Source organism: Molothrus aeneus, chromosome 2 (assembly GCF_037042795.1).
Source record: "Molothrus aeneus isolate 106 chromosome 2, BPBGC_Maene_1.0, whole genome shotgun sequence".
NCBI classification, from domain to species: domain Eukaryota; kingdom Metazoa; phylum Chordata; class Aves; order Passeriformes; family Icteridae; genus Molothrus; species Molothrus aeneus.
This window is the reverse complement of record NC_089647.1, coordinates 30,461,908-30,477,084: the sequence shown is the minus strand read 5'-3', so window position 1 is coordinate 30,477,084 and position 15,177 is coordinate 30,461,908. Positions and strand designations below refer to the sequence as shown.

General features: G+C 41.1%; 1 protein-coding gene across 1 annotated transcript; it reads right to left on the bottom strand.

Moving 5' to 3' along the window:
- Positions 1-664: 664 nt before the first annotated feature.
- On the bottom strand, positions 665-13,287 carry AQP11 (aquaporin 11). The gene is made up of 4 exons (XM_066572298.1): positions 13,030-13,287; positions 12,285-12,928; positions 8,074-8,190; positions 665-2,128 (listed from the first exon to the last, which is right to left on the bottom strand). Exons 2-4 carry the CDS (start codon positions 12,877-12,879, stop codon positions 2,076-2,078), a joined length of 765 nt encoding a protein of 254 aa, XP_066428395.1. The 5' UTR covers positions 12,880-12,928; positions 13,030-13,287; the 3' UTR covers positions 665-2,075.
- Positions 13,288-15,177: the final 1,890 nt, after the last annotated feature.

Genomic DNA, 15,177 nt, shown 5'->3' with positions numbered 1-15,177 from the left:
AGATTTGTACCAATTTCTTTTAAACTATATGTTGTGCCAAAATAAACAAGGCAGATATGGAGAAGTCAGATCTGATTTGACCTTTTCACTTTATGGACTTGGCTTTTGCAGGCCATCAAAAATGATGTGGAAGTAGGACCTCTAATCTAACAAATCTTGGCTGCCTGTAGGTTTGTATATCTGTTTTTCTCTTTTCTTTGTCTGTTTTTTTGCTCTTTGAGGTTTATTTTTGAGACCTTTATCCTGTGGGCTTCATGGCTTCAGAGGAGACATCAAATAATTCAGATTTTGAAAGACTTGTTTCCATAAGAAATGAGGTGAAAAAGTGGGGGGAAAAGTTATTAGGTATGGATCACTTTAAAAGGAGGTAAAAGAATAAAAAGCAGTAAAGCAAGAAAGGGAAGGTAGAAACCCCCAAAAGGATCTGTTTTAGAAGCAGAACAAGGTATATAAAAATATGTATTTTCTCAGAGGATCACATCTTTTCAGGCTCAGTGTATGGTCCTTGCTATGGAGAGTTTTAACAAGGAGAATTTTCCTTTAGTAGATCTATCCACACTGCAATTGAAGAGCTGCTGAATGATAACTCAGCAGTTCTAGTTCTCTTCAGTATATTAGCAGGCTAATTGTTTTTATTATTAATAACTGAATACAGGGTCATGGATTGGACTCTTGTATGTAAAGCAGGTTCATACAGTTGATTTAATTTTGCAATATAATCTTACAGATATCTTGGAAAAATAAAACGAGAAAAGATTTTATTGCAACAAGGAAGAAATTACATGGAAATATTTACTTCCCCAACTCTTGCAAAAAAGATAGCTGACAATAGTAGCTGTTAAAGACTTCATCAATTTACTGTGAAAAACCCCCCCATCTAATTTCCTTTCTCTTAAAATATGGTTTGTAAGGTGACTTCGATGATGAGGTGAAGGACATGATACTGAGATCATTGTAGAATTTGTTAACCATCTCTCCTTTCAAACCAAGTAACCATAAAAAGAAAAACTGAATTTACTCTTAAATTTGAGAAATATATTTTGGCATTTTTAAAAATTAAGCTACAGCCAGAAGAAGAAACCTTGTGCTAGAAACAGAGTTTCAGAGGATAGTACCCATCAGTGGTGTTTGCCTCAGCTGGGGCTATAAAGGGCATGCTTGTGTATGTAGTTTTCCTGTAGTTTTTATCTCTGTTATTTATTCTTCTGCATTGCAGATTCTTCTTTTTTTTTAAAGAAGTTGATAAGAGCTCCATAAAAGCAAGGACAAATTGAGTACTGCATGATTCTTCCCTATATACTGTGCCTATGTGAAGAGGCAGCAGTAATTGCTGATAAAAAGTTGAGGGTTTTGCCTAAAATACCATTTGATGTGTGTGTCTACAGGATTTTATGGTATTTTATTACTGCTTTTTCCAACCAAGGTGAACATTTAACAATCTCCAATGGGACAGGATGTGACAGAGACTTCCTGGTAGGAAGTGAGGGGTTACTTACCTGCACTCAGGTATTAAAATTATCATTATTAAAAGAATGTTGGTCATACAGGCTTTAATTTTGGTGTAGGGTGCCTCTAGAACAGAGCTGTGGAGATTCTTCTAGGGAGTAGTGTAGCCTTTCTTCCTCTCAGAGGTAGGTATATATGGCAAGTAGGAATATGATGATGTCAGTATAAGAAATCTTCAGCTCCCTTTTTGCAGGTGCCTTCAGTGGGAAGAAATCCAATAAAATCAAACCTTGAAAGGACAGGGTATTTCTCTAAAATTAATTTTGCATGCTAATAAAGGTCAGAAAATGGCACTTACGGCTAAAGTGACATATTTGTTTTTTAACAGTCCTTCACATTCATATGGCTTAACTGAAAATGGTGGCAGATATTCCCAAAATCCCAATACTCTCATTTACAAAATAATTATTTGAATACAAAGTGGTAAGTCAAATATTTCAAACATGAAATCTGAAAATACAGCATAAAGATGGCATGAAAGTCTGTCAGCAGTTCTCTGAAAGCTTTATGTCTGCAGATGTTGAAAATATTTTTTAATGTAGTGCTCCCAAATTTCAGGATTTCATGTCTCAAGATTTCCGAGGAAAGATTTCATCCCATATAAAAACCACAAGTATTGTACCTGAAATGAGAGGTTACAGAAAGGACTTTTATTTAAATGCATTTGAGAAGGACACAGTACTGGTATGGAAAACAAACATTGTGTTCAAGTATTTGAGTCTCTACCACAATACAGCATTACCTTTTGCAAAGGAAGCTTTATCAGGCCATGCAAGTGCTCCCTGTGAGATAATAGTCTTGTTTTTCCTAGTGCAGTTAATGCTTTGATCTGTGCAAGCCAAGCCAAAGGCAGAGAGTTTGACTGGGTGAATCCACCACGGGCACCTTCCTGTTCCTGGTCAGGGCTGCTTTCTTTGTGGCTGCATGTACAAATGACTGAGCCAGCAGCTTAACCTCCATCCCTCACCTGAGATTGTTAGCTATGCCTGTTTTGATAACCACATCATTTTTAGGTGCTGCCAAGTGGCTGTAGGATAGTGGGTGTTTTTTTTTGAAGATCATTCTGATTTAGGGTTTATTCTGGAGCTGCAAAAATATTAGTTAGAGATAGTATACAATTCTCATAAAGAAACTTCTATCTCAAGTTGGAAGGGACCCATAAGGATCACTGAGTCCAAAGGGCATCCAGATAGAGTTTATTTCCTTCAGTAAAAAAAAATCAGATTATTCTTTCAGAGGAAAAGAGGATCCTGCTTGAGGGTGTTGCCCACACATAAGCTTGAATTTATGAAACTTCTCAGATCACAAAAAAAGCTTATTAAAAGGGATTCTGTTTAGTCCAGTCTGCCATTCAGTGCCTATGCTGGATGGGTCAGTGAGACTTTCTCTGGCTGAGTCCAAAAAAACCTCCGTGCTGGACACTGTAGCGTATCTTCAGGAAACTAATTTCAGTGTTGCTGCACCCTTCCTCCTGAATGCTTTCCCGGAATCTAAGCTGAACTTCCCATGCCCCAGTTTGTGGCCTTGCTGTTACTTGTTGCCAAAAAGAATGGTTAATCTCTGTTACCCTTGTAACTACTCTTGAAGTAATGCTTGACTGTGCTTAAAACATGCTTTCATCTTATTTTTACAGCCTAAACCAGTTTGGTTCCCTCAGCCTTCCCCCTTAGATCAGGTACTCTAGGCCCTTCATTGTCTCTGGTCCTCCACTGCCTGGATCCTGTTTTTTGACACATTGCTCTTGAACTTGGGGACTCCAAACCACCCATGCTCCAGATGTCACCTCACAGGCATTGAGTAGAAGGAAGCAATAATCACACCAGCATACTCTGCATGGTATTGGCCACCAGCCAGGTGTCAATCCATTGATTGTGACAGTTTGAGGTCAGTGGTTTAGCCAATCTTTATTCCATCTAACAGTCTTTTTGTGGGAACCCACTTTGAACCAAGAATGCCGTGGGAGGTGGTCTCAATAAACCTTACTGAAGTGAAGGTACACTGCTCCTTTGTCATTCCCAATGCATTCATCACAGAAGGCCACCAAGCTGGTCAAGCATGGATTGCCCTCCAGTCTGTGCTGTCTCCCCTAAGTCTGTGCTGACTGTTCCTGTGTTTATATTTGTGCTGTCTTCATGGTTGGAAATGGACTCCAAGACTAGATACTCCACCGTCCTCTCACTGGCTGAAGTGATACCAACTATCTTGTAGTTCCCTGGCTTTGCTCTCCTCCTTCTTAAAAGCAGGCATGGTATTAGCACATTCCCCATTGACAGGAACCTCCTCCAACTGCTGCAACTTCTCATAAATTAAGGACAATTCCAACACCGGCCAACTCTACCTTCATTTCTAGGTGAATCCCACTGGAGTCCATGCATTTACAATCACGTATGTTGTTCCCATTTATTGTTCCCTATTTATTGCTTCCTTTCCAAAACCTTATTGATTTACACAGAGATTTGGGAGCAAATTTTGCTTGGGAACACTGAGTGGTACCTTAGTCTTTTCCATGCCATCCCTCTCTAGGTTGTCTCCCCCATCCACCGATGGACTTGCATTTTCTCTGGACTTTTTTGTGATTAGTATATTTGTAACTCTGCATGTCCTTTCTCTTAATTCCAGTTGAGCTCTTCCTGGCTTTGTTTCCAAGTGCCTGTGCAAAGCTCTTATACTCCACCTTTGCTGCCTTTCCCAGTTTCAACTTCTTACATGTTCTCCTTTGTTGAAGGAAAGCTCTTTGTCTAGCCAGCAGGGAAAAGCTTTTTGTACAAATTCCCAGTCTAACACTATGTGACAGATTCCTTCTGCACATCTAAATCTATTACTGAGCTCTCATGAGCTTTTTCTAAAAATCACCTTTTCCCATTTATAGCAGTTTCCAAGGGAATTACTACTGACTTAACAATTCCCTAAATAAGCAGAATTTTGTTTTGAAGTCCAAAGTCTGGACAGCTCTGCTATTTACCTTCCCAGTCTTCCTCTGTACCCTGAACTCTTGTGAGAACTACAACCCAAGTGGCCTCATTCAGGATCCATTTTTCTCTGTAGGCAGGTCAAGTTCAGCATTACCACTCACTGGCCCTTTAGGATTTGAATTACACATAATTACTGACAGTTTCTAGGAACTTCATGGATTACATCCACTCATTGCATAAGAGTTTTTGCTCTGTCAGTTGATGTCTGTGGAGCTGAAAACCCCTATGAGAACCAGGGTCTGGGAATAGGAGCAGTTTGTTTTCCCGTTGTTTGTTGAAAACCACCTTTGCTTCCAAGTCCCTGAGATACTGAACACTTCACTAAACACAGACTTGGAATTCTTGTTTCTTTGCTTAAGTGTTCTGAACTTGCTGGCAGCCTCAGAATAGCCTCTCCTCTGAGCAGAAAGGTCAAAGTCTCACCTGTTGCCTTCTCCCTTGCTTACCCTCCTCCATTTACATCTACTGCTAAGTGACTGTTGTGGCACTTATTTTCTAAGGAAAAGTATTAGTCTTTCTAGTAAAACTGATCTAAAGAAGGAGGCCTTCATTCTGGTTTTATAGTGTTAGAAATTTAGCAGGACGCTAGGCCAGGCTGGATGGCTTTGAGCATCTTGGTCCAGTGGAAGGTGTCCCTGCCCATAGCAGGGGAGTTGGAACTGGATGGTCTTTAACATCCCTCACTCTACAATACAATTCTATGATATGCTAAGCTGGCACCTGTCCAGGAAAGAGCATTTCATTTTATCAGCCTCATGATTATCTTGTCACCAACTCTTCCATTCATAGCTGCCATCTCCCTGGTACTGAAAGAGCAGCATTAGCTCAGTCCCCATCATTACTGATGGTATAATCACGCCTGGACAACTAACATGAATTCCTCTGGCAGTAAAACAGAAACCATCTTTGTTCCACTGGTACTTATTGAGTCTATCTTCACAGTGCAGAATTTAGGCCTGCCTGTGCTAAGTTATAAACACTTGCTGGCATTATGTTTATTGCAGGAATCCAGAGTTTAATGCTGCTGTAGAATCACCTTCACCAGAACATTGGTGAGGCCAGTTTGAAAAACGAGTAATTAACTACAGTTTCAAGATTAAATTCCTGAAAGACCATAAACCACCAGTAGACTTGTTTATCGTAAAAGAAAACCTCCATTTCATCCTTGTCTTGTGAAAGTGGTAATCAATCTTCCTTTTCTTCCAAGTGTCCTTTCTAAGAACAGTGTTTACGATGTGCTTCAGCCAGATCAGGATTCAGTTGTATTCTGAATGCCCTCCATATCCTTGCCCTTATGGATTTTTACCATGGCCATAAATGAGAATATATTGCACTTTCCACTGGCAATTTAAAGTTTCATGATATGTTAGTCCAAGGTACTACTGTGAGGTAGTTATTACAGCAAAACACAAAAAAAGCCTTTTGAAAGTATTTCCCAAAGTAAGAACAAAGTAATTTAACCATCTGAGAGACTGATGCTGGAAGAAGTAAGACATCAGATTAGCATAACATTGTGACTCTGCCAGTTTCTAGGAAGTCTTAAACAGCATTTCTGCTGACAAATGGATTCTGAAAGTAATTTTTACAATTGAATTTAAAATATCCCTTCCCTCATCATCTACTTCCATGATTCTGTTTAGAGGTTCTTTCTACAAGAATTTATCATCATAACAGGTCATTTTCCTAGATGCCTCATTATTTTGTCCAATTGTGAAAGAAAAAATGCTATTTCTATTATTTTCTTATTTTCAAAAAGTGTCAGAAAAAATTCACTTCATGTTAAAATTTGTAGATCTGCACTCCTGTATTCATCAATTCAGTTTTCAAATACAGCAATCTTCTCTATACTTGTACCTCAGACACTATTATTTGTTGTGAACTCTTGATTTATAAGGTCTCTTAAATGTATCCATGAAACATCCTTATTCTGTAATGAAATATTTTTATCACCAATAGATTACTCAGTCCTTCAGATGATCCACAGACCTAAGATCTGTCACTAAATGTTGGCTACAGTTGTGACACTGTGCAAGAAGTGACGTGTCCTGAGTATTCGCTTTTTAAAACTGCTCAGTCTGGAGGAGTTCCTTTCCCTCATAAATCAAGAGACAGCATTCAATGTATTTTGTGTGTATATTCTAGATGTTAACTAATGACAAGCCACTGTTTATGAATTTTCCTAGAAAGGTAACATTGCTCCCTAACCACATTTTAAGTTCCTCAAGTCATGGGTCCATTTCAGTTAACAACTGTTGATTTTCTTACGTCAAAAATCACCTGGAGGTTTGCTGCAAAGCTGTTCTGCAGGACACATCTTGGCATGTAAGTAGGACATGGGGTTTCAGAATGCCTCCTGTTTCTTTAAATCACTTGCCAAAAGATTAAATCTCATATACTTACAACCTGGGAAATCTTTAAATGGTTATGAGGCTGAAATCAGTTAATGAAAGCTAAAGCTGAGAAATATTATGTGGTCTGTCAGGACCCGAGCAATGCTGATCAGCTGTGCCTATGACATTTCATTTATTACTCACTGGACAGTTACTCTGTTACTCAAGTTTACTCTATTGTTCAGTCATCCTGTTTAGAGATCTAATTCAACAAGATTATATCTAAGTGAATTTTAGTTAGGTTTAAACTTCCGTCTTTGTTTTTGGCTGACTAAGAGTCAAGGCAAGTAGAACACACACAGACATGAACTCAAGAAAAGGAAGTTTTTGGTCATAACAGGATCCCTTTCCAGTGTTTCCTGTGTATATTTTACATCCTGCTCTGCCTTCATCACTCTTGTACCTTCTAATAGGATTAACAGTCATGAAAGAATTTGGTATTAGCAGACTGCTTCTTTATATAACCTAAGCAGAAAGCTCAAGATTTGTAGGGACCAACTGTAAACAAACAACAGCATAAAGTATCACATGGACCATTTTCATCTGCACACAGCTAGAAGTCAAAATCAATAGCTTCCAAATTAAAACCAGAATTTAAGTTAGGAAAAACCTAGTTGCTAACACTTCTTATTCTTAAACTAAGAGCAGACCATGTCCAACAGTGACTAGGGGAAAAACACAGAATGAGAACTGCAAAGCTTAGACACTATGGGGATAAAATATTTGATATCAAAAAAGTGGTAATTGAGAAAGCATATTTAAGGCACTTGTCCCAATACCTGTGGGTTGTTTTTTTCTAAAATTTATCATCCCCATGTTTTCGTAAACTGTCACAAAACAAGACAGACACTGTGTGGTAACCAGTATGTTTCTCTTCTTGAAGTTAATCAGGCTCATACTTACTTTCAGGTAAGGACCATATGATCTTTAAATGACCTTCCTAATCCAAATAATTCTATAATTCACTAAACATTGCTGCAGGTACTCTATACAGAGAATTAAAAAATGTTAAAAATACACAGCCTGCATTTGCAAAATGAAATCACGATTCTGAATGATTTCAACACATACATTATAATTTACTATTTTCTGGATTTATTTAATGCAAAAGTCAAACACTCTCAAATAAAGAGCACTTATTTCTTGATTTATGAACCATGCACTAAATAACACTTTCTCAAACACGTGAGGTATTAAGAACTTACCTAAGCATGGTGCTAGCCAATATACTAGTGAGTAACTCAAAAATTTGTCATAGAAACAATCTGCATGTAATGAAAATGCCAGTGCTGGGTTAAATATTGCTCCTGTGAGATTTCCACCTGCAATAAAATGTAAACAGCATTACATCAAACCATATTTTTAAATACTTACTTTAAATTCAAATGCACGATACTACAAGAAATCTATACCCTGCAATAAAATGAATTAGCAGAAACAGTTTGAACAGGTAAAACTCTTCTGAAGTTATTCACCTGACGACTCAGTAAACAGTTTAACTGTTTTCTCAAAGGCTTTAAAACATATGAAGGGTAAGCTATAACTTCCTTTATCTCTTTCTAGCAAATATTCTTTAAAGAGATAGGTCTGGCTAATGCTGAATGTTTCTATTGATAAAACTAGAAGCTATTTCTGTATCATGATTTTGGAGGAGACAGAAATTACATAAGCCATTACATTATAGCCTCGTGTCACATGAAACACATATGCAAGATAAAAGAAAAAACTTTCAAGTAGTGTTCTTGCTAAGCTGACCACTATACTTTCTTATAAGAATACTATTATTATTATATCAATATACAGAATGTTAGGATTTTCACATGGTATACAAACTGTGGAAAAACTCTATATGTTGTTCAAAGAAAACAGAAGCAAGTGCCACTCCACTGTCTTGTAGAAGGAAGCCAAGCATCTTTCCTTGCCTCTGATTTCAGATGTAAATGAAGTTGCCTAAACATTTCCTAAATAACAAGATCCAAACACGTTACACTGGGGAGTAAACTGTAATTACACTGCAGATGAACCTGGAGCTAAGTGTGTTTAATTCTGACATATGTTGTTCCTCTCATTGCAATGCTGCAGAAAAAGCATTACTCATAGCTAAATTACCTGTATTTCTGTACTGTTAGCTACTAACCACCCCTACCTGTTTTATCTATTAACCTATTACCATAAACTATTCTATAATTGCATTTGTATAATTCCTTACAGTTTACTCTTGACTCCTCCCCAAATAAGCTTGTATGAGCTTTGAACTTACCCTTTGTACAAATACCCTGCTGCTGTAATCCTCATTTGCTATGACTGTGCAATCATTTATCCAAAGTTTCAGTAAGGTCTTTGTCACTCTTTTTCAGTATTTCTCTTTCCATATTCTCCTTATGATTTCTTTCACTATTACTATAGTTAAGGAAAATCTTAATCTTTGTTTGCCTACTCAGTTTACTGTGGTTTTGCACTTGTTCTCAAGAACAAGTCAGATTTACTGTGCAGTCTGTTTTTCTGCACACTGACATATTAGCAATGTCCACGGTTGCCAGGAAGCCCAGCTACAATAATTTACTTTGCTTTAATCTGTTTATGACTCCACTGCTTCTGCTGTTCTATCCATAAATGTACAATTGAAAGCACAACTTCACTCTCAGGATGCAGTTGATAAATATTAAGCATTAGACAGAGTTTTAACTGCTGTATTTCTTCAATATTCATTACTAATAACTACTGGAATATCAACCATAGGCCAGGGGCACCACTATAACCTTACTTAAAATTATTAATTTAGCACCTCAGTCTGTGTAACAGAAAAGACAAATTGTTTTATGGCAGAAGAAGTGTAATCTCTTTGATGGGGTGTGCATAAAAACTTTAAAAGGGGAAGTAATGCCACACAGTGCCTGAGAAAGTATTTTATGTTTTTGCCTTTATTAAAGGCCAAAATTGGGAAGAAACTCAGAATTAAAAATATGTATGTCATTTGTACCTTCATATGTTAGGTTCAGAAAAATCTAACCAATTTCATATGATTCTGACCTAACTGTAATGCTGCCTGTAAATGAAAAAGCCCTCAAAAGGTGTATTTTTTAACACCTAAATAAGTACTTTCCCAAAGGAATTATACAAAAATATTCTTTACCATTTGTATATGGTCTGCATTCTTGGCCAATGAATCATTATTAAGGGTAATATATAAAGACATAATGTTCTTTTTTTGGCCTTTATTTAGTAGAAAACAGAATGAAGCAGTATGGGAGCTTCTGTGTACAGTATGTAATACTATAAAAATTTGGTTTGTGTAGGATTAAATGTAAAAAAAATAAATAAATATTTTTAAATATGAAAAAGCATAAGAAAAATTAAAGTAACAGCTTGTGATTTTGAAAATACTGTATAACCTGATGTTATTTGTTGGAGTAAGGTGCATGGCAGATCTATAAACAGTAAACTACGAGGTGCAGAAGATTTCCTGAGAATGATCCAGACCAGCTAAATTATGCATCTGTCTGTCTTCTCAGCCTGCAGATGAGAACCCACTGTGCTGGAGGCCACTATTTGTGACACCGGATTTGTAAGTGACTCTCCCTGCTGCGTGTAAGCAGCAGAGGTGGGACAGACATGGCTGGGGCTATGCCATGTCATCCACCGGATATATGGGATATGTGCAGCAGGCATCATCCATGGCCACTTACCAGGCTCCTCATTACCGCCCCAGCCACGACAGGATCTCAATACCTGGATATTTTTATAGTAGACAAGCAGATTGTAGTTTAAAAGAAATGCAAAGAAAAATGTCCAGGTAGCACAGGGTGTTGTGCACGTGATGCAAAAGAGGCCTGAGGTTTCCTAGAAGTACGTGCAGATCGATTGCACCAGGGAGTCCCAACAAGCCCAAGTTTATGGCACAGAAGGGCACTTGGTACACTCAGCCTTCACGTGGCACACTTGGCCTTCTCCTGCTAGGAAAAGATAGGAACCTGGCCAATGACACTGGGAGTGAATTCTTTGTATGAATTAGCTAAAACAAAGGCAGTGTGACACGTATTATTTTATATGACTGTTCACTAAGCAGAAGAATGCTAGGAATCAGGAATCCAGATTTCTATGCTTGTAGAAGAGGGAGGAGGATATTTGGCTACACTTCCACCAAGCAACTCAGAAATATATTTAATGTCCTCAAATGCACTGACACCCTACTTCTGCTTTTAGAAAGTAGTTCAAATTGCTAAGTTAATTTTCAAAATTCCCCAACGAGTTTCATCTTTTAGGTATTAGCTAATCTCAGCTAAAGATAATGAGTAAAGATTTTTACATTACTACATCTAAAAATGTGACTGTACACTGTTCTGGATGCTATTATGTTAAATAGCATTAATACAGCTAAGCCTTTATGACAAGGCATCAACAACATCCTGGATGTTTGCAGGTAAGAGAAGTGATCTCCCTCTCTCAAAGAGATTTGGTGATTCCCTAGATGACTTTTTCTGTGGTGGGGGCAGCAGCAACAGCAAGAGTTCTGTAATCATCTCTTTCACTTCTCCAAGCTACACAATCTCCTTGCCGGTAGGAAAAGGACTCCCAGCAGGGCAGTCAGTCCTCAAGTGACCTAACAACTCTTGTCACTACAGTGGGGACAACAGGGAACATCAACAGTCAGAAGAAAGAAGTTCAGACTGACTCCCCTCACTTCTCCCTTCCCATTGGTCCAGAGCGGATGCACAGGTGACAGCATCTCAGCTCTGGAAAGCACGAGGTGACAATCAGATAGGAAAGGCTACCTATATGGATTCACATGGCATTACAGACAAGGGAGGCTCTAATAAAACAGGCACCTATTTTTTCCCCTTTTTTTTGCATTTGGTCTCATAAGGTATTATTTCTGTATACATTCCACAAATAACCATTCCCACTTATGATTTAAGGAAGTAGTTAAATAAACTGCACTGATATGAATTATGCATTATTTAAATACAGAGCTTCCATATTACCTACCAGTCTGTACCCTGGTGTTGCACAATCAGCACTTTCTCCCGATGCAGCCAGCGGTGCTCTCCCAATGTCACTTACTAATCAGAGCACATAGTATGAAATCTCTCATGCTGTATAAATAGTTGGATTATGAAACAATCCTTCACTGAGATATTTTAACACTTAACCATATGTACTTGCAGACCTGACATCACTCTAACTGCATAACTCATTTCATTCTTAACCCCATACTTGCCTGGAATGCAACCAGGCATACTTTATATAAACACCAAATTAACTTTGCATACGTAGGACGACACAAAAAAAAATCATCAAGGAAAGTGTAATTTAAGAAAAAGCATTTTGCATCTTAACACTTCTAAGAAAACAGTAAGAACCCCTTCCATTACAGCTTTATTGCAGGAACAGAAGAAGAGAAAGTAAAAAGACTAACCTGCATACACGAGCATGGTGATGAGAAGAGCAATTAAATGGACTCTGTATTTGGGATTAACGCTTTCGGCTTGCAGGACGGCCAGCTGGAAAACGACAGAAAAGAGCAGTTCTATGCAGAACGCCTGCATCTCTGTAGTCTGCATGGGGCTGCTGCAGCCCTGTGAGAGTGCTCCAAGATGTGGCTCTGCCATCTCCAGACTCCAGATAAAGTGCATGAACACTCTGGCGAGCACTGCAGCCACGAACTGAGCGGCGATCTTGAGTCCCCCCATCCTGAGCGAGGTCCCGCCGCCCCACATGGGCTGCAGGGTTCCGCAGGGATTGCATGTGCTGCCGGCGAGGCTCAGGCCGTGCAGGACGGTGAAGCCGTAGGTGAGGGTGAGGGCGGTGTGCGGCTTCGGCTCCACGTTGCCGAGCAGGCTGAGCTCGTTCGTGCAGGCGCAAATCTGGAAGGTGCTGAACATCTCCACAAGGAAAGCGAAGAGGTGCGGGCGGGAGCGCAGCCGGCGCCGGGCCAGCCTCCGGCACAGCCCCACGGTCACCACAACGCCGGACATCAGCAGCAGGGAGCTCCCGACCCCACCGACAGCCATGCCGGAGCTTCACAGGCCCGAGGGCTCGCCGAAGGTCCAGCCCCACCACCTGCGGGGAGAAAGAAAGCAGGAGAGAGAGGGAAAATGCCCCCGCTTTCCCTTGGAGGTAGAAACCAGCTTCTGCTGGCACCTGCCAGGAGCCTGACTCACCCTCCGCTCGGCGGAGCAAAGGGCAGGGGTGAGGGCAGGGGGATCCCGCTTCCTGCCAGGGCACGGCTTAGGACAGGGAAGCTCTCTCCCGGCGGTGGAAAAGCACGGGGAGGGGAGCGGGGGCAAGGGGGCTCTGCTCCCCCCTCAGCTCCTCCGCCGCAGGACGGAGGAGCTCTCCTGTCCCCTCAGCCTGCCGGAGGACAGGGAGCCGAGGGAGGGCCTGGGCTCCCGGCCGCGGGGGAACGGGAGGGGAGCCGATTTTCCCCGCGGGATCGGTGTTGCGGTGTGTCCGTGGCTGCGGAGCGGCTCCAGCCCCAGCGCGGAGCCGGGCACGGGCTCGGCCGCGCCGCCCCCTCCGGCGGGCGCTGCGCAGCGCGCATGCGGGCGGGGCGCGCGGGGCGCTGAGGGAGCGGCCGGGCGGGCAGGGGGAGCCCGGCGGGGCTCGGGCCGGCACCGGACACGGCCCCGGCTGTCCGCGGGGATCACGTCCCTCGCCCCGCGGTTTGCAGCGAGCTCGAGAGAGAGACATTGGTTATTTATTTGGAGTTGCGCAAGCCTGCATGCTCGGTGGTGTTCAGCAAAAGGAGCACGCCAACTATCAAAACTTTTTTTTACTATTTATACATTGTAGCACACACAGGAATTACAGAATCACAGAAACAATAAGGTTAGAAAAAACCTCTAACATGACGTGAAGTCCAACCTGTGACCGAACACCACTATGTCAATAAACCATGGCACTGAGTGCCACATCCAGTCTTTCCTTAGACACCTTCAGGAACGGTGACTCCACCACCTCCCTGGGCAGCCCATTCCAATGTCTAATTACCCCTTCTGTGAAGAAATTCTTCCTGATGTCCAGCCTAAACTTCCCTTGACACAGCTAAAGCCTATGGCCTCTCATCCTCTCACTTGTTACCTGGAAAAAGAGACCGACACCTACCTGTCTGCAGTGCTCTTTCAGGGAGCTATGGAGAAATAAGGTCCCCCCTGAACCTCCTTTTCTCCAGGCTAAGCACCTCCAGTGCCTTCAGCCACTCCTCATGAGATTTGTTCACCGACTACAAGTTGCATAGTTCTCTTATTAATTAGTACTCTGTCTTCTATTGGTTAATGATTCTCTCACTTCTCATGCTAATTAATCTGCATGCTCAGTGTTTATCTTTTTGGAGTCGGTGTGTTTCTTGGGTCAGGGGTGCGTGAGCTGGTGGTCGGGATCTCGCCCTGCCAGAATTACCTTTTACCCAGCTGGAGCTGATTCAGCACAGTTGCTGAGTTGTCTTTATTAGTTTCTTCCTTATCTTCCTTATCTTGTGAGTTCTGCTAAATGGCCTTGTGGCCTGTAAATTCTGTGTTGTGTCCACTATCAGCAGTACATCCTTCTTCCCAAGCTCCCCCTAGGTCTGAGGTCATGGAAACACATTAAGCTCTAAACCTTTACAAGGCAATTCTACTGACAATTAATTTGTGTTTCTAACACCTGGACATCACTTAGAGCTTGTTGGCTGCTCTGTTTCATGGATAAAACCTCCTTTTTTGTTGATCAGGCTTGAAATATACAAAGATCAAACATTAAGGAACATCCTTTCTTAAGAAAATTTTTACATTCACCACATTTTGTAATCAGAGGGGTTTCTTTCCAGTGTTTTTGGGCACCTGGTGGTGCAAACCGCAGGTGCACAGATTGATTCAGCCTCTTCCTCCCACTCGCTTGCTGGGAGAAGGGTGTTTGACTGAGTGCCCGGAGGAAGCAGGTGCTGATTCCCAGGCTTCTCCAGTGGAAGCAATGCTAAAAATAGGCATCAGCCTCATTCTGCTGAATGTGGTAATGTTGGCATTCATAGCAGGGCCCAAATGGCATCAGGACTGTCCTGGAAAAATAGGCATGGGCTCCTTTAGGATAATTCTTTGGGCCTGGTAACTGAGAAGGGTGAGCCCAGCGTGAGATAACTGGGAAATCCTTCCTGTCCTGTTAGGCTGGGGCTGAATTTTCCTTCAGTCTCTCCCTGTAGTGCTATTTTACAGTATTTGGAATGGGTTGTACCTCTTGCCACTGTGTTTTTCTGGTGGGAAAAGAGAAAAAAAATGCCCAAGCTCTGAGCACATGAATGGTTGTGCCACGTGACATTGGTTATACTGATTTAGTTT